This window comes from Dipteris shenzhenensis, chromosome 27, assembly GCF_047967505.1.
Source record: "Dipteris shenzhenensis isolate YYH24624 ecotype China chromosome 27, Dip_SZ_1.0, whole genome shotgun sequence".
Taxonomy (NCBI): domain Eukaryota; kingdom Viridiplantae; phylum Streptophyta; class Polypodiopsida; order Gleicheniales; family Dipteridaceae; genus Dipteris; species Dipteris shenzhenensis.
The window spans coordinates 45,461,351-45,482,200 of NC_141622.1; the positions used below are offsets into that span (position 1 = coordinate 45,461,351).

Here is a 20,850-nt window from a genome sequence, read left to right on the forward strand (position 1 = left end):
GACTCCCGACTCTACGGGATCCATCCTGGAAGCTTCTTCTTCTACTTCCATTTAGGTCAATGGGTGTATGTGTGTGGGGTTTCTTCTTTTTTTTTTTTTGAAATTACCGCTTGCAACTGTAATTACAAATTGAAAGTCCAACCTCCAATTTTAAAGCTGACAAAGCATATATCACACTGTAACCAAAATCACTTTTTCCTATACTAGGGAAAACTCCTGCATCCAATTTGACTCAAACACGGAGACAAATAAACAAGCAAATACTCCCGCAAAGCTTAGAAAGCATAGAAAGCTCCCTGGTTATAATTCTTGCTGCATGAAGAGATCAACCAGTCCCTGTAGTCCACTTCAAATCATTAACCTCCAACTGTCCTCATCTTCTGCATAGAGTTTTGCTTCAGCATATAGAGCCCGGAGCTTGATCCAAAGCTTTTATGCATACTTCTCAGCTGTTTTTGGAGCAGTCTGCAACACCTTTAAGTGAATTTTATTGATCTTTGATATGATAGCGTCCTGATTTCTCCGCAAACGTTCCAATTCCCTGAAATGCAACCAAGCTGGCGGTATATCTAACGTAGCAATCCTTTCGGTCTTCCAACGTGGTCTTTGTCTAGTTAGCTGTTCACCGTAACGTGTGTAACTCAACCATATATACTGGCACACAATCGAATCATCCAAGAAAATCCTGAAGCAAACATCTTGCGCCAGACAAGAACTGACGACCAGCAAGCGATGTGCAGTCTTTGTGACACTTGACCGACGCAATGTCAAACATCCACTCCTCATCCGCACCTGCACACACATGCAACCCGTCGCTGCCCGAAGCGCCGTTCGTATGGCCCAGACTTCCGCTCGTCGATTGCTTTAACTGCCTCGTCGTCCATCTCCTACGCCTTCTACTAGCGCAAGGTCGCCTTTTCTTGTTACAGCCAATATCCTCAAAGATTATACACAAGACGATTAATTGATACCTACTCGAATTACACACTCTAGATAATTCCGCTCGCTACTCCTAATCGCTTTGCGCACTTCTTGATTATCAAACGCAACTCCAACGTTGACGAATTACTCGATGGCCTCAATCAAGAGACACGAACGATCTACTCTCCACAGATCGTGCCGCTCTGATACCAAATGAAACATCCCAATCTGATTTCTTCTAGCTTTATGTCGAATCACGAGCACAGGCACTTGGTTTATCATCCCAGCCAACCTCATTGGTAGTGAGCTTCTCTGCTGAAATCCAAAAGGATACATTTCGTGAAAGCTTTCTGCTTGCTTAATTCCAACGAGCCCCAAAACTCCCTAGATGGATCTAGTATGCCACATGTCTTAAATTTAGGGTCATTCCTTAATGCATTATTTACCCCTCTTGGGATATCTTTGAAACATTTGCCCTTAGGCACATTTCATGCATTTAGGTCCCTTAGCCTTAGATCCACCTAGTCTAGTGCCATGTCACCCACACCAAGGACCTTGACCTTTATTCCTTTTTTATCATTTACATGAAGTCCACACAATTATAATACAAACATTGATCCTTTAAAGGAAAATGTCGACTGACCCTTCCGAGGTCATGTTACCTCGACTTGAGCGTAACACTAGAGAGCAGCAAGAGGCGATACCACAGGTCACCCAGATCGACCGAGCACAGACACGTGTCACAAAGTTCTATACATCTAAGTCAGCTCTCGGAAAGGCTGAGGGAGAGGAGCTTGATGAGATGAGAGCATCATAGATTATCAGTGAGAGTCACCACCACGATGTTGCTAGACGAGAGGCGCACACTCCACATGCAACACAAAGAGTGACCAGAGCACGCACAATCGAGGTTTGGACTGTTTCAGCCCTCCTCAGAGGAGACCGCCAGAGACAAGGCGTCACCCTTGACGTAGCCCATCGGATACAGAGATCGAGCCCTTCGCCACCCCGAGAGACAGCTCGATAGACACAGATACGAAAGCTCCTCGCATCCCATCAAAGAGCCACCAGGGTGCCTAGATATAAGGAGCCTGTGCATGTACTTGGAGCACTAGCTTTGAGCACCTGATACTATTGTGCTATTTGCCACTTTGCTAATTTGTTCACTAGTTTAGCACTTTAGCTTTCAGCAAGGGCCTTAGTGAGCCCTTTGCTTCAGCCCTTAGCGGCTTGTATGAGTTACTTCTGGTTTTGTACTGTCTCATAGGCCCGCAAAGCCTCCTGAAGACATTAATACATCTGTCTCTCTCTCTCTCTCAAATCTGTTAATTGCACAATTTCTTTATTGAATTCTTGCTAAAATGATTGTATGTTCATAAGATCTAGCAATTTTTGAGCACCCTGCACATTTTGCAACGTCCAGAACTGGATGACATACATTTTGTGTTTATTGGGGCAAGGGAGACATACTTAGGTTTTAAATCGTGTATGTCTAGCACAGAATCTTCAAGAATCCACACAGAGTCTGTGAGATTAGAACCAGCCAAGCAAAAGGCTAGCAGATAAAAGAGGATCCAAATTTATAAATGAGGAATGCAAAAGCATCTCAAACGTGAACATAACAAATCTAAAGGGACATTCATGTATGACAAAAAACTTCATAAGCAATCGAAACAAATTAACATAAGCACTTACATACAAGTACATACTTGGTATTATAGTCTGTAATTGTATTAAAAGGTTTGACTAACGAGTCAAAAAGCACCTGCATGGACATGACAAATCAGTAAGGACCACAAGTCCCGCACAAGTGGCAAATAGACATTTTAGCAAACATAAAAAAAAGAAAAAATATTCCTACCTTGCCTCTATGGTCTACTACGGAAGCTCGTGTCAATTCCAGCCCTTGCTTGGTGTAACACTGCCATTGGCAACACATATATGTCCTCATGCTCTTTTTGGAGGGTAGAAATTGTGAAATGTAGGTGCCTCAAAGAACACTTAATCTCAAATAATTTATTTCTTTTGGACATGTCATAATTATTGGCATTTGCAGGTAAGGATAACATCTTTCAATGCACAAAGTGTATACATGATAATTAGACCCAAATGAGACACAAGTAAGACGCATCTGATTCAAGTTAAAAACCCGATGAAGGCTCCATTGCATGTTAGCATTTCCATACTATATCGAATAAATTCAATGATATTTCAACCCTGCAATTCAAACCGAAATTAGAAATGCTAACTGTAGTAAGAATGCAACCTGTAGCAAGAATGAGAGTTGAAACAAGCCACATTTACCTAGATGAATCCAGGAACATTCCCAAACTCATCCTCTGAAAACACAACATAGTGCAGTTTCAATCTCACGAGAGTCACTCATAAGATTGAGAACCATAAACTCCATCATGCATAGCAAGGACTAGCTACTATGACATCCCCACTGACGTCATCAACGCCCAACAGTGGGTGTAGACCATAGTATAAAAGTATGCTCTCACACATACAAATCCACACACCCACACATACTTGAGCATCCATTTATAGAAAGTCTTCGTACTGAGTTTCTGTCGGCACTCCGGAGGTGAAGGGCAAACTCAGCCATGACGAAGGCTAGCACTAAAGGAGAAGGCTAATCAAAAAGTAGTCCAAATCTCTTCATTCAAGCTACAACTGCTTGTGAAGTCTAAACGATTTCATTTTAGTCTCTCCCAAACGAGCATCTACATCTAAATCTAGCTGGTAGGGCAACGCACCATTTAAGATAGAAAGAATTAGAGCAATACCAACAGGCCGCAACTTGGACGAAAACTTCACAAGGAGAAATTTGCATGTCCGCTAATACAACAGAAGCATATACCTAGATGAATCCAGGAACATTCCCAAACTCATCCTCTAAAAACACAACATAGTACAGTTTCAATCTCACGAGAGTCACTCGTAAGATTGAGAACCATAAACTCCATCATGCATAGCAGGGACTAGCCACATTGTCTAAACTTATAAAATATTTTAGATAAGTATCTTGGCTCAAAGCCAAATCTCTATCGATCTATCTATTAAAGTTTGAGTGAGACCCTTCACGATTTATGGGACTCGCAATCACTATTAACTAACACTGATCCCTTACATCCAATGAAAGAAAATATTACAAACTTGTTATGTAGCGAGTACTTGTTGGGCTAGCATGTATGCTAGTCCTAGTACCTTGTTCCATAACCTCTTTTAAGTAGCTTCCCAGCTTTTTGGGTGGCTGCTCCAATATATTTTTAAAATTATTTCTCTGTCCCCATAGACTTCTCTGATGCGTGTAGGCTCTAAGTCTCAGGAGTACATGCTGCTCATTTTCCACCTCGCTGTGGGGCAGATTTTGCAGGTCGTTTCTTCTCTCGGGATCATGTGAACTGATCCTGATTTTTCAGATTAGATGCATTTCAAACATTGACATGTCTTTCCCGATGTATTTCTGCATGCCATAGATGTCTATTGGGTTAATTTCCTGTTTGTAGAACTGCATTTTTGTCCCGGGTTTTGCCGTTATTTCTGTAGCATTTTCTACGTCACTAATTTCACATGCATCTTCTAGGATATCAGCCATTGTTATACTCCATGATTCCAACCATTTCATCCCAGTATCCTACTGCCATCCATCTTCTCAACTTTGTTGAGGTAAGCCATAAATTGACATAATGCCTCCCCTTCTAGAGGTACCATACATGTTTCAGCAATAGAATGGCGTAGGGTGTCTATGCTTTAACCCCTAGCTCCCCTATTAGGAAAAGCTTATGTAAAGTTTCTATTCTTTCCCAATAGATCCTAGAGAGTCCGGGTGTCCAAGCTAAGCATCCTTAAGGGATTACTGTCTGCAAAAGCATAGTTTATAGACATTCTCATATTTACCAATTCCACAAATGTGCCTTCCTGCATTTATTTTGAAACCATAAAACGCTTTCAATCCTCCCATTAAGGGATTACTGTCTGCAAAAGCATAGTTTATAGACATTCTCATATTTACCAATTCCACAAATGTGCCTTCCTGCATTTATTTTGAAACCATAAAACGCTTTCAATCCTCCGAGAATCCTCCTCTCCACACATGCATTCCATTTGTAGTTGTCCGTGAAATCCAGTCCTAGATATTTATATGTGTTGACTAATAAAACTCGGCTTTTTAATATACATATATTTTTTATTTTATTTATTTTTATTTTTATTTTTTCCCTTTTCATTATACAAGCATACGGTAGGAGACAATATTAAATTTCACTCCTTTCCAAGGGCTCTCCGCGGAAGGTGACATTCACATGTTTATTACGCGTCCCCATCACCATTACATTTGTCTTACCTATATTAACCTACGTTCCCGAGTGTCTGCAAAATTCTATTAGTCCATCTAAATATGTTGCAAGTTCTCTGTGTTCTTTGCAAAGACTACCGCATCATCTTCGTGGATAAGCATTAGCGAAGCGTATCCTACAATCCACACACCTCCCTGCTGTGTATTCTCATCTACTCTTCCAAATCATTGATAAACAAGCCAAAACGTGTTGGTGAGAGGGGGCAGCCTTGCTTCACCCCTATATGACTGCTTATGACAGCATTTCCCTTGGAGCATGATCCATCTACTAGCAACTTGTTAGAAATTACCCAACGGAGGGTACGCACAGCGGAAGACTGATAGTAATGCCCAAGAGCTCACACAGTGTGCGTGTGGGATGTGGAATCACAAACTTCTTAACTTATGTGCATAAAATAGATATGTAGACTCATCAATAGACAATGAACCAGCCAGATAGAGAAACCACCAAAATAATATATTTCCGTCCAAAGCTATGGACACAATACAAAAGAGAGAGAGATCCACAGTCCCACCAATAGTGTGGTCCTCTGATCTTACCACAAGGTAGTTCTCCTATCTGTTGGCTATCTCTAGACTTGAGCCCGCGTGCTCCACCTTGAGCGTAAGTAGACTTTCTGTCTAGATCCCTTCAACCTTGCTGTCTTTGCACCAGCCTAGGTGGGCAGCACTCTGAGCTAGGTCTGCAGCTCTACAGCTCACTTGTCTCCTTTTGGATAGAGACCCACAAGTGGCTGATCTGCTGCTCCTGCTGCTCCCTGAACTGCTGCTCCAAGTGATGATCAAATGAGGGCTGGAGGCCCTCCTTTTATAGGCCCCAAGGGGCCCTGAAATGAACCGACCTGGTAGGGCCGACCCCTAGGTCTGTTTGGGCCGACCTGGTCTGTCACAAACTGACTTGGTTGGCTGGGTCCAACCAGCCCTATAAAAGGGCCTTTGGCAGCCCCTTTTGGGCTGCTGCCTTTGCCCCTTCCTGCGCCTATTACAGGCCTGTTTGCAGGCCTTATGCCTGCCCATAGACCCCCGCCATGCAGCCGTACTGCAGCCGTACAGGTCCGCACCTTGTTCAGGACCTGCTGCAGGCAATAACCCTGCGCACAAGCCTGCCCAAACAAATCACCATGCTGTGCCTCCAATTGCAGGTCCATGGCCTGCCCATTGTCTTGACAGCTTTTCATGTGCTGCCCATGTGGCAGCCCCAATATTTCCAGGTCTACCTCCCCCATGCTCTCCTCATATGGGGGCTTACAGATGGGGAGGTGACCATTCCAACACAACTGTGCTAACTCTACTAAAACTCTCCCATAGAGGCAGTATGTGGCTTCTCTAAGTCCTTGAGGGACTTGAAGCTTTTCTAGCCTTTTCCACAACTTCTTACATGGAACTGTGTCAATGGCTTTCTTGAAATCTACAAAGCAGCAGTAGACAGCCTCGTTCTTAGGTTTTGCTCCTTCTACTGCAGCCCTTATGGGTACCAGATGATCAACCATCGAGAGTTTGGGACAAAACCCTGCTTGGGATGATGCTCTGACTCCTTGTTCCTCCACCCATTTGCTGATTTTTGGCTCAACGATAGTGCCATAGGGCTTTGCCATTAGGCTGCTCACCATGATGAAGCCCTTCCTCTAGAGTCTTATTCATAAGCATAGTAAGCATTTTCTTTGTCTTCTCGCCTCCCCATGTCAACATTTTCGTTACTAGCCCTAGTGTGTCAGGAGCTTTCCCATTAGCTAGCTTTCAGGCCATTACCCACGTCTTCTTCATTTGCTGCTTTGACAGTGCAGTTGTGGTTGATTTTCTCTTCCCCATCTCTTTCATAAAGACTTTTAACAAACCGTATCATGTCTTCCCATTATGCTTTCCTCTCTTGAGGTCTGTTGCCATTCAATTTCTGGACAAACCTTTTCGGATTTTGTTTCAAATCCTCAAGCTCTCAAGCCATTTGTCCTTTTTTTATTCCTTAGCACATGTTTATATGTTCGTGCTTTGTCTTCTTTCTCCGTCGTGTCTGTAGGTGAAAACAAGAAGAAAATGAAGAACCAAAAGAAGTGCATCATGGTTGGACATTTTGCCAAAGATTGCAGAAATAAGAAGGCTGACCAAGCAAAGAAGGGGGACCTGTCTGAAAGGCATCTACCAATGTGATAACTGAGGAGCTCTTCTTAGAGACCACGCCATGTCCCATTTAGATAAGAGTATGTAAACCCAAGGGTGACGATCTTCACAACAGACATCAAACAGTGGTACGCAGATTTAGACGCTATGGGGAGGATGGAGAATGTTGCTCGGTCATGGAAACTAAGGACAAATCCAATACCACCTATAAAATGGTAGAGCATACCCAGAGATGCAACGTGATGAGCAAGAGATCACTAGGGGGGGGGGGGGGGACAGCATAACTACAAGTTTACACACAGGCATAGAAGATCATGGTACTCCTGGTCCGTGGAAGGTACCTAGATTGCTCCAATGGCAAGCATCACTAGGCTGAAATTCTAGGGTGTGTGTTCATTATGTTTTTCTCGAGATTTCAATAGATTGCTTTAGGATCATTGTTTGTATAGGTGCTCTCACTTCAATGGATAGTGGAGGCTGAAAGCCTTCCGCACAAATGGAGGGGGATCTCTCATTGAGGAGGCTTTTGACGGTTAACTTTAAGGTTAGCCGCACAAACTTTGATAAGTTCAAGTTGCGGGTGTTGATCACGAGGCTTCTCCAAGCAAACCAAATAACAATTCTGTCAAAGCCCTTACGATGGACACACGGGATCTTGAAGATCAAAGAAAGATGACGGTACTAGTAGATCAGCTGATAAACTCACTCCAAAGTCGACTGGATGGACATTTTTGTCATCACCCTTTCTGCTAGAGGATGCATAATTGCCTTGCTGCAATTTTCCATTCGTAATGTCATTCTGCTTTTTGTAGCAGTCTTTAGCCATATAACCCATTTTATCCATAACAGTTCCCCCCCCCCCCCCGCGGCAGGGAATGCACAACATTTCATGCCTAGGAAAAAAACACAACAAGGTGTCAAGCTTTTCAATGATAATCTGTGAAAGAGAATCAGATGCCATTACAGAACACTGAAAAATATTCTGTCACTGCAAAAAATACAGCTTCTGCCTCATAAGGGCGAATCTGCAAAACTGACAAAAGTGATATTTAACCACACAGTCACTTCCTAGTGACGATTTTGCATCAACAGGCAGTAAGGATGATTTTGTAACTCCCAATATCTCTGCGCACAGGCTTACGATGCAATTTCTGTGGCAACTTTTGTTGCAAACCAACCACTAGGATTGCACTGTGTGACGAATCAAGATCCAGCATGTGGATGGCACTGATTGTATGTTGAATAAAGAGACCTAGGATCTTTGGTACCTTGCACGGTCTAGTCAATTCTTATCTTCTAAAGGGGACCACTAGATGATGATTGTACCAATAGAAGATCAGTGGGTGATAGACTCGCTGCTGAGTTGGCTGGATGGATTCCAGCCAATCATTTTTGGCGGGGTGGGAGGGGGGAGGCACCCTGGTGCAGGGGGGGATAGGTAAAATTGGTTGAGAGTTCTAGGGCAGCCCATGAGCTCAAGCCTCAAGGGACGTTGGTTTGTGGGCTCAGCTTCAAAGTCTGGGGGCCAAGATTGACCACAATGCAGGGTGGGCCAGGGCTGAGCGGCATTGTTGAGGGCATGGAAAGCAGGGACTTGATTTGGCATGGGGAATCAATTGTGACCCAATATACACAGTCCAAATTTTTCTTTTCTTTTCTTTATGCTCTTTGGCCTAGCCAAAACAACATGGATATGCAAACTACGATAGGTGCCTGTCACACGCATCCACACGCCCGTGGCCATGCTAGCTAGTGCCAGCGCAGGCAGCCAGGTCAACAGCCACGTAGGCATCCGTACAGCCATTCAGGCAGCCCTACACAATCAGCAATCAGCACACAGTCAACGGGCACGTCATCACACGTCAAAAAACGCAGAGTTGCCTTTTTGGTCAAAAGTCTACGCGTTGACTTTTTTTACAACGTTGGCTTTCAACCTGGTCAACGGTCGGGGTTGACCAAGTCGGCCAGGCTGACCTATCAGCCTATAAAAGGGAAGCCTTTGGCCCTCATTCTTCATCCAAGCCTTCAAGCCTTTAGAGCAACAGAGTCAGGCCTCCCCGCAGCAGACCAGCAGGGTAGCCTCAGCCTCTTCAGGGTTCTAGTGAGGATTCACCTCCTCTAGGTAGTCCAGTCTTCCAGTTTTGTAGTGAGGGTTTCAGCCCCTTCATACAGTTGTATTCAGCCCTTTGGGCATTCATTATTCAGTTGTATATATTTCCTCTTCGGAGGTCCACTACATTCTCTCCCTCTGATTCTCTCACTCACATCCACAGCTCACTTTGTGTATTGAGTGCATCATCTTGCAATTACAGTTAGTATTGAGCAGGAGAGAGAGTGAGGATAGTCTATCTCCCGCTACTACAGTGTCCGTACCCAGTAGTAACCTAGCTCAAATGCCTAAGACAATGCTCTCATTTAATGGTTTTTTGCTATGACTGGTTAAAGCTCTTCTTCCTTGTGTTGCTGGAGTCCAAGTCTTCCTGTTTGTGTTTTTTAAGCTATAGACGTCTCAATTCACAGGACAAGATTATGTTTATAAAATGATCCACAACTGCATCCCTATAAGCATTTTAAATACGGTTTAAATACTACCGCAGCAGATAAACAGTTTAATTTTCCATTTTGAGCACCCATCCCAAAAGAAACAGATCTTATATGCAAAAGCAGTAACTCTCTGATAAGGACCATAGTGCTAAGGCACAGAAAGGATAAGGAATGTCACACCCATCCCAAAAATACACATCTTAAATGCATAAAGGAGTAGGTGTCAGATAAGGACCCAAGTGTTCCTCAAGGCACAGACAGGAGAAGGAATGTCAAGTCAGAAGTTAAGAAAATAAAATATTTATTCGAGGTAAGAAAATCATGTTTTCCGAGAGAAAAAAGGCAGTTTCCCAGGGCAATCACCTCGGATAACTTGGACTCTTTGTTTTACCAGCCTGTTATGTTCATTAAGCTCAATTACACGTCTGGAGTTTAGTATGGACAGTTACCATTTCACAGTCAAGAGCAACAATCTCATAAATGGGCACAGCAGCTGGCTGGGTTTGAATGTAGCCTGCATCAAAATGTGCTTTAGTAAAACTCCAAAACCAGCAATTTGACCCAAATACAGGGCTCGAGTTTTTATAGGCGATGCTAAGAAGTTCTTCAATCAAAGATCATGCATTCAATACGCACAAGAAGTCATCCACAACAGGCATTTAAAGTTGAAAAACAAAGACAAATCACCATCACTACAAGCAGCTAGCACTGGATATCCATGTTCCTGCATCTGAGCTTCTGTGAGGGTGTAGTAAGAGGCTGGAAATTGCACCTCAGGACTCTCTTGCACGCTTTCTGCAACCAACAATTTTTAAAAAATTAAGAAACTGCATCATATCTACTACTAGCTATGGGCAATCACAGACCTGTCTAATGGCAGATTTGAATGTGTCACCCTTGAAAACATCAAGCGATTTCTTAAGCCAAACCAACATCCAGTAACAAACAAGGATCCTGATTTCTCCAAAACGGCAGAAGTCACAGAAGCTTGACACCAGAAAATCTTCCAAAGGATAAGAAAATCCAATATCTTCACGTCCAACCAATAATACAAGTTACTGGAGCTAATTTTCCTTATATTGTGAAGGTGCAAGTTGCATATGATGCACTTCCTTGTAAACATGGCTTAACAGATAGATACACTGATTCCTGAAAGCGCTGATTCAAGTCTGAAGTAACTCAAGATCACTTTCTCATGAAAAATTATCATGTATCTCACATACTCGTGTGCAGAAAAGAAGTTATATATTATTTATATACTCAGATTACATTCAATTGAGTCAAAAAGAGATTCACTGCCACAACTAAGGTGGTTGCAGAATGCAAAAGACAATAGGCACTCAGGCCTCTTCATCCTTCACCATCAGGTTTAGTGAGCCTTTCATATGTTCAGCTGGACTCATTATGCCAATTCTTCCTAGATTTCTCTTGATGGCTCTTAATCCTTGGCAAAGCCTTTCGAAAGTCCATCTTGGTTTCTTACTCTTCCACTGGCTTCTCTATGGCTACCCATATTGCATCTATCATTGCAATGGGCACAATGTTGAGACTGAGTAGCTTATATTGAGTGTTTAAGGCATATGCCTCTTCCACCTACAAGGATTTGTTCTTGCATTTCATTTGTATTATGCTTTTTCCCATTAGTATTTGCACATCCTAGCCATTGTGAACAAGAATTCCAGAAACCCTTTGAAATCATCCTGCTTCTATAAGCTAAACGTCCAGCCTTAGAGGAAAAATAAAAAATCACAACCATGAATCTCTGGGCCCAAACCAGGTATGCCCAGGTATGCCGGACTGATTTTTACAACTAAACTCACAAACTCTTAGGGGTAGAAACCAAGGATAGTTACACGTTCAAGGAAGGCTGACTTCCTACACAAATTCACGTGCACCAAACTTATCATTCAATCCAAAAGCTGCTAGAACTAGTACAGATGGTTCAAATGTTAGCAAAGCTTATGAGAAGCCTCCCCACATGAGGTGCAAGAACCACATGACTGTAGAGGCTGCTAAACAAAGCATAAAAGGTCCCGGACCATCGCCTTCCACAGGATCAAGCTCCACCCTCCCACTAGACGTTGGAGAATGTATTTCTAACACTGCATCATTAAAAATATTGAGGGGAGGTAACTTACTCTGGAAAAGAGGCATTCTTAAGTACAAGGACAATTATATTCTACAGAGAAACCTACCTCTTCCACTACAACTTGTATTCAAAGGGCCCCATGAACAAAAGACAGGTTAGACAATCTAATGTTATGTGTGCTGCTGCTGGAGCTGCTGAGGCTCCTCAACTGCTGCAGTTTGAGTGCTGGAGCTCCAGGAACTGGTGATGTACTGGCTGATAATGGAATGAGGCAGAATGGCCTCCCTTTATAGGAAGAGAGGACTTATGGCAGCCAACTGGCACTGCTACTACAGACTGACCAATTTGCCTAATCAGCATGTGGACCTGTCAGGGCTGACATAGCTGCAGCTGTTCTGCACCTGCAATAGTCTGCACCTGTCTGCAGGCTGTCTCTACCTGCCTGCAGGCTGTTAAACAACCTGTAAGACTGCTGTACGGACTGCTGCTCTACTGCTGCTGACTGCACAGCAGTTCTACTGCATTCTGCCGTCATGATGCTGCTGTGGGCTGCAGTGCTCCCCAGTAAGGCAACCATGTCATGGGCTGTAGATTCCCCTGACAGGTTCAGATGGATCTTGGATGTTATGGGTTCAGGACAGGATGACTTGACCATCCTAAATTGCGACCACCAAATATATATCTAGTATATATCTAGATGAATCCAGGAACATGACCAAACTCATCCTCCAAAAATACAACACATAGTGAAGTTTCAATCTCACAAGATTGAAAACCATAAACTTCATCACGCATAGCAGGGACTAGCTACTATGACATCCCACTGACGTCATCAGCACCCAACAGTGGGTAGAGACCATAATATAGACATATGCTCCCCCACATACAAATCCACACACCCACACATACTTTACCATCAATTTATACAAAGGTCTTTGCAGAGTTTCTGTCAGCACAAGAGATAAAGGGCAGACTCAGCCATGACAAAGGCTAGCACCAAAGTTGTATAGCTATTGCAAGACAATGCATATGGAGATTCAAGATCGTCTGCAAAGATATTAATCTCTTTATTGTCCAACAACAGAGAATGCTTTAGATATTTAGATAATCTCACAAAGGCAGGGACGCCTTTTGAAACTGCTTGTTATTGGACCCAAGCAATAACGTAGAGTTTGAACATTGAAGGGGGATGTTGGAGGATCAATGCTCCACCCTTTAGATATCCACCTAGATTAGATGCTCACATGTAAGGTTCCTAAATGAGGAGAACCCATGATCAGTAGCATAGGTGGTAGATGGATGCATATGGCATCATGGTCTAGCCATCTGTGGGTCGGATAAGTAGGCTAATGTACGAACAGCATCAGACAAACAGATCGGCTGCTGCAGCCTGGGATGATGATGGCAATCAGTGATGATGTGGAAGGTCAGCCTGCATCCAAGTCAGCCAGCTCAGTTGCTCGTTGGCCATTTTTCTTGTCACGTTGGCCATCTGGAGGCCATGCCTTGGCCTACATAAGGGAAGGCTGCAATCTCTCTCTCCACAAATCCACCCAGGGCTTTCGACTCATCTAGAGGGGAATGAGGATTCTTGTTTGGACTGGTGATGGAGCTTCCATTCTCAGCCTGATTTGGACAGCATCTATACACAGCTACTTTGTCTTCTCTTTCTTTTTCACTCTCAAGTGTGAACTTTTCTCGGTCAACATTTGCTTTGACTGTTTGTGCATGTGTGTTTGTAGACACTTCTCACAAGAATTAGCATGCCATATCCCCAACCTAAAGACTAAAGATACTAGTTAGCATAACAATGAGTATCCATGATATGATGTATTCTTTGCATGACCACAATGGCTCAGGGAGAGGGCAGATCCGAGGATCAAAGTGAGAAACATGTCAGACTCCCCAGCAAGTTGTGGCACAGATCAGACTAGGGTACCTTCCCTCCACGGCCACCAAATCGGAGGCACGGCCAACAAGAGTGACAGTGGCACTTGTTCTTCGCAGGGCCACAGCTAGGAGACTAGAGCGGACCACACAAGTGGCAATGCTCCATCAAAGGTTTTATGCCGCCACAGCAATCTCACACATCGCCAATCCCTTCTTAGGCTAGGTAGCTCCGCCAGCTTCCAGATGACCAACACAGTGCCTCCAGTCCCCCATCCTTGCCATGAGCTAAGTGATCTCTCTCTCCGCCCTGCCCCTCCGCCCCTCTGCTTCAATTCAGTTGACTTTTGAGAGTGAACTACGTTCAGCTCACTCTCCATCTCTCTCTCTCTCTCTCTCTCTCTCTCTCTCTCCCACATACAAATCCACACACCCACACATACTTTAGCATCAATTTATACAAAGGTCTTTGCAGAGCTTCTGTCAGCACAAGAGATAAAGGGCAGACCTATGGCAATACATAAGCGAAGAGCTTTGGCCTCACTTCGCACCCGATCACACCAGCTGCAGATTGAAATAGGAGGATGGAAAGATATGCCAAAAGAGAGCAGAATATGCCAATTATGTGACCAGGGAATGGCAAAAACTGAAGAACACATGGTAATGATATGCCCTTACTATACTCACATCCGGAAAGCATTTAGCTCTCTTCTCGAGGGACATAACAGACTGGCTGATATGCTACATAGCGGGTCACCCCCAGCTTTAGGAACGTTTGTCTATAAGCTTTTCAAGCACAGGAACTCACCTAAGACATAAAGGTAGTTTCTCTTAATACCCTCCCCTCCAAGGGAGGAGTCTTTGTGTACGAGGATTTTGTATTGCTCAGGTCCCATAGGCCGATTTTTTGGTCTTCAAAGGACGATAATATATTCTTCTTCTTCTTCTTCTTCTCTCTCTCTCTCTGCCCCTCCGCCCCGATCTGCCCCTCCGCCCCTCGCTCTCCGCCCTCTCTCTCTCCGCCCTGCCCTGCGCCCCTCCGCCCTGCACTGCGCCCTCCCCCCCCCCTCTCTCTCCGCCCTGCCCTGCGCCCCTCCGCCCTGCACCCTCTCCCCTCTGCCCCACCCCTACGCCCCGCTCCCTCGCTTCCCTCTCCCGCTCTACTCCCTCGCTGCCTCTCACTACCCCTCCGCCCTGCTAACTCGCTGCCCCTCCGCCCTACTCCCTTGCCTCTCTCCCGCTCTGCCCCTCCCGCGCTGCTCCCGTTCTGTCCCACCCGCCGGCAGCTCCACCCTCTTGCAACCCCTCCTCCGCCTACAAATCCTTCGCCCGCTGCTGCCTCCCCGCCTACAACCCCTCCGCCCGCTGCTGCCTCTCCCCCATAATGAATGACAAAGGGGGATGAGGACAAGGGACTAGGCGGGAGACCCTTCGATCCAAATTTACATTCACGAGGAAATGGGGAAGGGGAACGGTGACAAGGGGAAAACACAAAAGCAACTCAGCCTGGAGAACTTCAACAAACGCAGCAACCGGAACGGTTTGACAGTGGACAGCACTACGGCCCAGAAGAAAGGGGCCCACCCAAAGCCCATGCCGCTCACCACAGCCTCGACCTCTATGGTTACCACCACTATTTCGCCACCATCATCTGCCTCATCATCTACGCCACCTCTCTCCTCCCCATCTCCTGCATCATCATCACAGGTCTCCTCCCCAGTAGCCCCATCACTAGCCCCACCAACCACGGCTCCACAGTACTTTTCCCTCGTATCCCCTCTACCTCTCAGTCAGCCACCCTTCATCGCCTCGTCCGGCCTCACTACTCCTACACGCCACTCCCCCGCCCAGAACACGCTATCCCCACCCTCAATACAACCTCAGCAGCCCACCTTCATTCCAACCCCTCTCGAGATCCAGTTCCCACCTGGACCAGGATATCTTAGGGCCCCACCAGATGTTTGGGACTCCCTATTGGCTGAGATGCACAACATCTAGGCCCGTCAAGAAGATCTAACACATTACACTCGGGAGTAGGCCCGATACACCCAGGAGCAGGCCAGCATTATACATGAGCAGGGCACCCTTATCCAGGGGCTCAAACACGACATCACATAGCTCCGAGAGGAGCTTGGGACCCTGAGAGCAGCGCCTGGAGGGACCCCAGTCACAGAGATGGAGGCACAAATAGCCACGATACAGTCGGCTATAGCAGAGACAACTAGATGGGAGGCCGTGGCGAAACAGGAGCCCGCAAAGGCAACTATTTCAACCGCCATACATGAGCAGCAACAGAGGGCTTCGAAGGCCCTCAACATCCGGATACAAGGGATCACGCGAGACAGCACCAGCACCACGACGACGCCCATGGAGGAGGCGATCACCTTTGTGACCACCACCATGGGGGTCCCCGACCACGGCATAGAGGGAGCATGGCGTGTTGGGAGAGACCCCAACCGAGAGCAACTTCTAGTCATTCACTTTAGAGATTCACATGCTCAACTAGGGACACTCTGACGTCGAGCCGCTCTACGAGAGCATCCCACCTTGTCCATGGATGAGGATTTGACACCACTACAGATTGAGGAGCGACTAATTCTTCTCCAGCAACGGGATGTTGCCCACAAGGAGGGAAAATGGGCCGTGGTCCGAGATGGTAGGTTGTTGACCGGCACCTGTCGGGCTCCCACCCGTACCCCTAGGGGGACAGGGCCTATGAGACTCAGGTTTCCGAGACCCTAGCCTGCACCATTTGGAACTGTAATGGTACCTTATGGTCAGACCAAGGGAACGTCTCGGAATCTTACACAGGACGAGACATAAACTTTTACACGGAGACACACCAGAGCCTAGAGCGTCCACTACCGATAGTCAGTGGCTACACATGGGAGTCAGCCTTCAGGGATGAGACGAGGATATAAGAGGAGTTCGAGGATTAGGCAAGGTCACAGTATTGTACAGGTCTTCCCTCGCTGGAGCCATCTCCATTGAAAGGAAGGACTCACACTCCCGATTCATGTGGATCTAAATCTGACGCATAGCCACTCGTGACCTTCATAGCAATATGCTACTTCCCGCCATACACATCCCACTTCGCTAGAGTGGCACGAGAGGAGGGTGAGACATCGCCATATGCACCCTTACATCAGGATATCCCAGACCTTTCAACTCGCGGGGAAGTTCTCCTTGTTGGGGACTTCAACGCCAGGACGAGCATGCGCCAAGCACCACTCCTAGACTTAAGAGACGACTCTATCATGCTACCAGACATGGACCTAGATGGAGCATGTATGACCAAGATCTCATCGGACCAGCACGGGCCTGTTACACCATATGGACACGTGCTCCTTGATCTAGGCAGGATGCATGATCTCATCATCTACAACGGGCTTGACCTATGGCCCTCCTCAGGTGGTTTTACTTGCTTCCCACATGGGGGGGAACTAGTGTAGTAGATTACATCATGGCATCCCCTACCTTCACCTCACGTATCACCGACTTCACCGTAGCACCACTCCGTCCAGGAGCTGATCACACATACCTATTCTTCACTATCGCCACCTCACGCTTAGCCACACCACACACACCACATATGAAGCACGACAACTATCACGACATACACTTTGATCACAACCTCTCCCCTGCCTACTCTAGATGCCTAAATAGACTCCTAGCCTACATCGATCACATAGCACTCAGAGAGGACCGTGCTGCCCTAATTAGTGGCACACTCCACGAGCCTGCCCTCCAAATCATTCCCCACACCACACAATCCACTCGACCACCACCTCTTGGTTCTGACCCTGCAACAACTGGTACGATGCGGAGTGCAAGGTTTATCGCCGACAACTCGTACTTGAAAACCACGTGTCACCTCCCGAACACACCAGACACGGTACGCAAGTATCGACATCTCGTACGTCGAAAGAAGCAGGCATTTCTTCGTCAAAATGAGGAGGAGCTGCTGAACATCTTGTACAGCAACAACTCTAAGGAATTTTGGCGGAGATTCCAATACTGCTGCACAGATCTTGGACATCAAATGTCCAATCATGATAGTCCTGTAGTTACTCGGGTCCATGGGATCCCCTGCCTTGTGAATGGGGGTGATGGTGTTGAGTGTCCAAGTGCGGAAGAAGCCAAGGCAAACAATGTCATTAAATAGCTTTTCTAGAATCGGTGCTAACGTGTCGATCCCATATGCGATAAACTCAGTGCATAGCCCCTCGTGGTCCTTAGCTCAGCCATTGTGCAGTTTCAATGTCACGTCCTTGACTCCCCCTCTGCTAAACAAAGTGCAAGTGGTGGGGTGAGGTGTGTGTAAGAGATCTGGAGTAGGCTGGTGTGGGACATCATAAAGGTGGCGTGCATACGTGTGCCAAACTCTCGTGTCGGTGAGGGTGATGGAGACCTACGCTCAAGGCTCGACTCATCACACGCCTACAAGCACTGGGATTTGATCAAGAGATCATCTAGGCAATCATGGCACTTTATGAGAGAGTCTCAGGCCGAGTTCGGACAAGTGCAGGTTGGACAGATGAGATCTTGAGTACCATAGGGGTCAAACAGGGTTGTCACTTATCACCGACCTTGTTTGGCCTCTACATCGATGAGCTTCAGACTTTCATGGGGGCTTCTAGAGGGACCGGTTGCTCACTTGCCAGGACCATCATCAGGATTCTTCTTTATGCAAATCACGTGGCACTCTTGTCATCCACACCCGAGGGGCTCCAACGACACCTGGATGCACTGCAAGCTTTTTGTTTATCCCATGATTTGGAGGTCAACCTTGGCAAGACCAAGGTCATGATCTTTAACACCTCTCGAGCAAACATGCAACGGAAGCAGTTCACTTTCGGTGGGTCACCAGTTGAGATCATATCCTCATACACTTACTTGGGGGTCATCTTCTCCGCCCCGATCTTCACGATGAGACAGGATATGCCTCACTAGCTCGGCTAGAGAGACAGTGCTTCCACTCCCACTTCTAGGACCCTCGGACCAAGGCTCTTCTCTTTGACTCCTTGGTCCGACCAGCCGGTATGTATGGCAGCCCTTGTTGGGAACCTCACATGTCAGGATAGAGTGGACACGGGTGGAGCGCCTGCAAATCCTCATGCTCTCACGAATGATCCAAGGGAAACCATATGTACCACATCATATCATTCAAGCTGAGTTTAGTGCTTCTCCACTCCAGCTAGATGCATCCTTTCAGACCATCACATACCTACACCGAGTTAGGTCATATGGGAGGACTGTACATCAGGGAGATAGAGGTTGCCATGGTTGGCTCTCGATTCCTCCATGAGGTTGGCAACAGAGAGAGACAAGCGACGCTGGTATGCACGGACTCACAAATGGTTCGTAACACTAGGGTTTCACATGGATAGGATACCTCCTTTTTAATATAGTTTAGATGCCCCTCCGGTACTCCCACCCACCATCCCGATCGGGCCACACACCAACCAGGTCATTCGAGAGGATCTCCTGCAGCTACACACCTTTAGGACCTGGTTAGAGCCGAGGGAGCTTCCAGTGAAGCTGAGTTTCTACAGAGATTACTGTCTTCGTATTTTGGAGGAGGGAATCATCACACCACCGGGGTACACTGGGCTTCATATGCCTCACTCACTACGGATCTCCATCGGACAGTTTCGGGTATCATCACACCGCCTCCGCATAGAGCGGCAAAGCAAAGGGGATCCCTAGGGAGCATCGCATATGCACACTGTGCGACTGTCAGGAGGTTGAGTCGGAGGAGCATTTTATTTTCAGGTGCCTAGTGTACTACGAGATCCGAGGTCCCTATCACTATCTCTTCAAAGACGGCTCCGAGCTCCTTTCCAAATTCCTCACCTACCCAGATCAGAGATGCCTCGCGGCCTTCATTCACGAGGGGGTCCGACACAGAGAGTACTTACTCAAGCGACGAGGCTTGGCCACACCATCAGACACCTCTCAAAGCAAGATCACAGAGTTCTTCCCATCGAGTGACATTGATCGTCCAGTCTCTAGCTGCATGCGTGACACAGACCCCAACCCGACGACCGCAGCACGACACACGAGACATCGAGGGGACACACGGATCACTATGGGAGACCTCCCGTCATTGTTTAGATCCGAGACACGTCCCACGGGAGTCACGATGGCTCTGGTCTTGCATCAAGCCTCCTCCAAGAGACCAAGACACACAGACCCAGACACACGGCACCCCCTGACGAACGCCAGCGTCCCATCACTGGCTATGCACCAGCCAGAGCGACATGACATACGGAGGATTCCGCTCCGCTCCAATCTTTTTTTCTTTTCATGGTCACACCCAGATGTATTAAATTATGTATGATCAGACTTAGGACTCAGCACGGGTGATGATGCTCGTTTAGTAGCTCCACCCTTACTGTGATTTGTATCAGGTTTTCTTTCAGTCTCATAGACCCATCGGTCTTCCGAAGACTCTAATAAATTTTCTTTCTTTCTCTCTTTCTTTCTCCATGTATCGGTATCGTTATGATTATTGGTTTAGTTTGTATTCGGCACGCGTGTAGAGTGCCCCCAGCTCACTGTATCAGCCTTCGGGTTTCTTCTAGTCTCATAGACCCTTTGGTCTTCCAAAGACTTTCAATAATCTCTCTCTCTCTCTCTCAAACAAGCACAAGGTATGTCAAATGTGTTTGAGAGTAATATGGGAGTGAAGCAAGGCTGCCCTCTATCACCTACCTTGTTTGGAATATGCATTGATCAACTAGAGGAACTCATCAATGAATTTGCAACAGAGGAAGGGTTGCAAGGACCGCAATTGGGACTATGGACAGTGCTATTGTTGCTATACGCAGATGATGTAGTTCTTTTTGCATACGATCCGGACTCCATGCACAAAATTTTACAAGTGCTCAAGACTTTTTGTAGGGAAAGTGGGCTGCAAGTGAATGTCAGA

General features: G+C 46.3%; 1 protein-coding gene across 3 annotated transcripts in view; it reads right to left on the reverse strand.

Moving 5' to 3' along the window:
• Window positions 1–20,850, reverse strand: part of LOC147884379 (Polynucleotidyl transferase, ribonuclease H-like superfamily protein) — a 67,895-nt gene that overhangs the window by 29,071 nt on the left and 17,974 nt on the right. For 2 of the 3 annotated variants that reach the window (XM_087398815.1, XM_087398813.1), the window contains exons 7-10: window positions 10,628–10,735; window positions 10,390–10,454; window positions 2,783–2,842; window positions 2,631–2,686 (exon numbers count right to left, since the gene is read on the reverse strand). In XM_087398815.1, the coding sequence (XP_087254941.1) occupies window positions 2,631–2,686; window positions 2,783–2,842; window positions 10,390–10,454; window positions 10,628–10,735 (289 nt within the window). The remainder of the gene's footprint in view (window positions 1–2,630; window positions 2,687–2,782; window positions 2,843–10,389; window positions 10,455–10,627; window positions 10,736–20,850) is intronic. The other variant, XM_087398814.1, reaches the window with a different exon arrangement.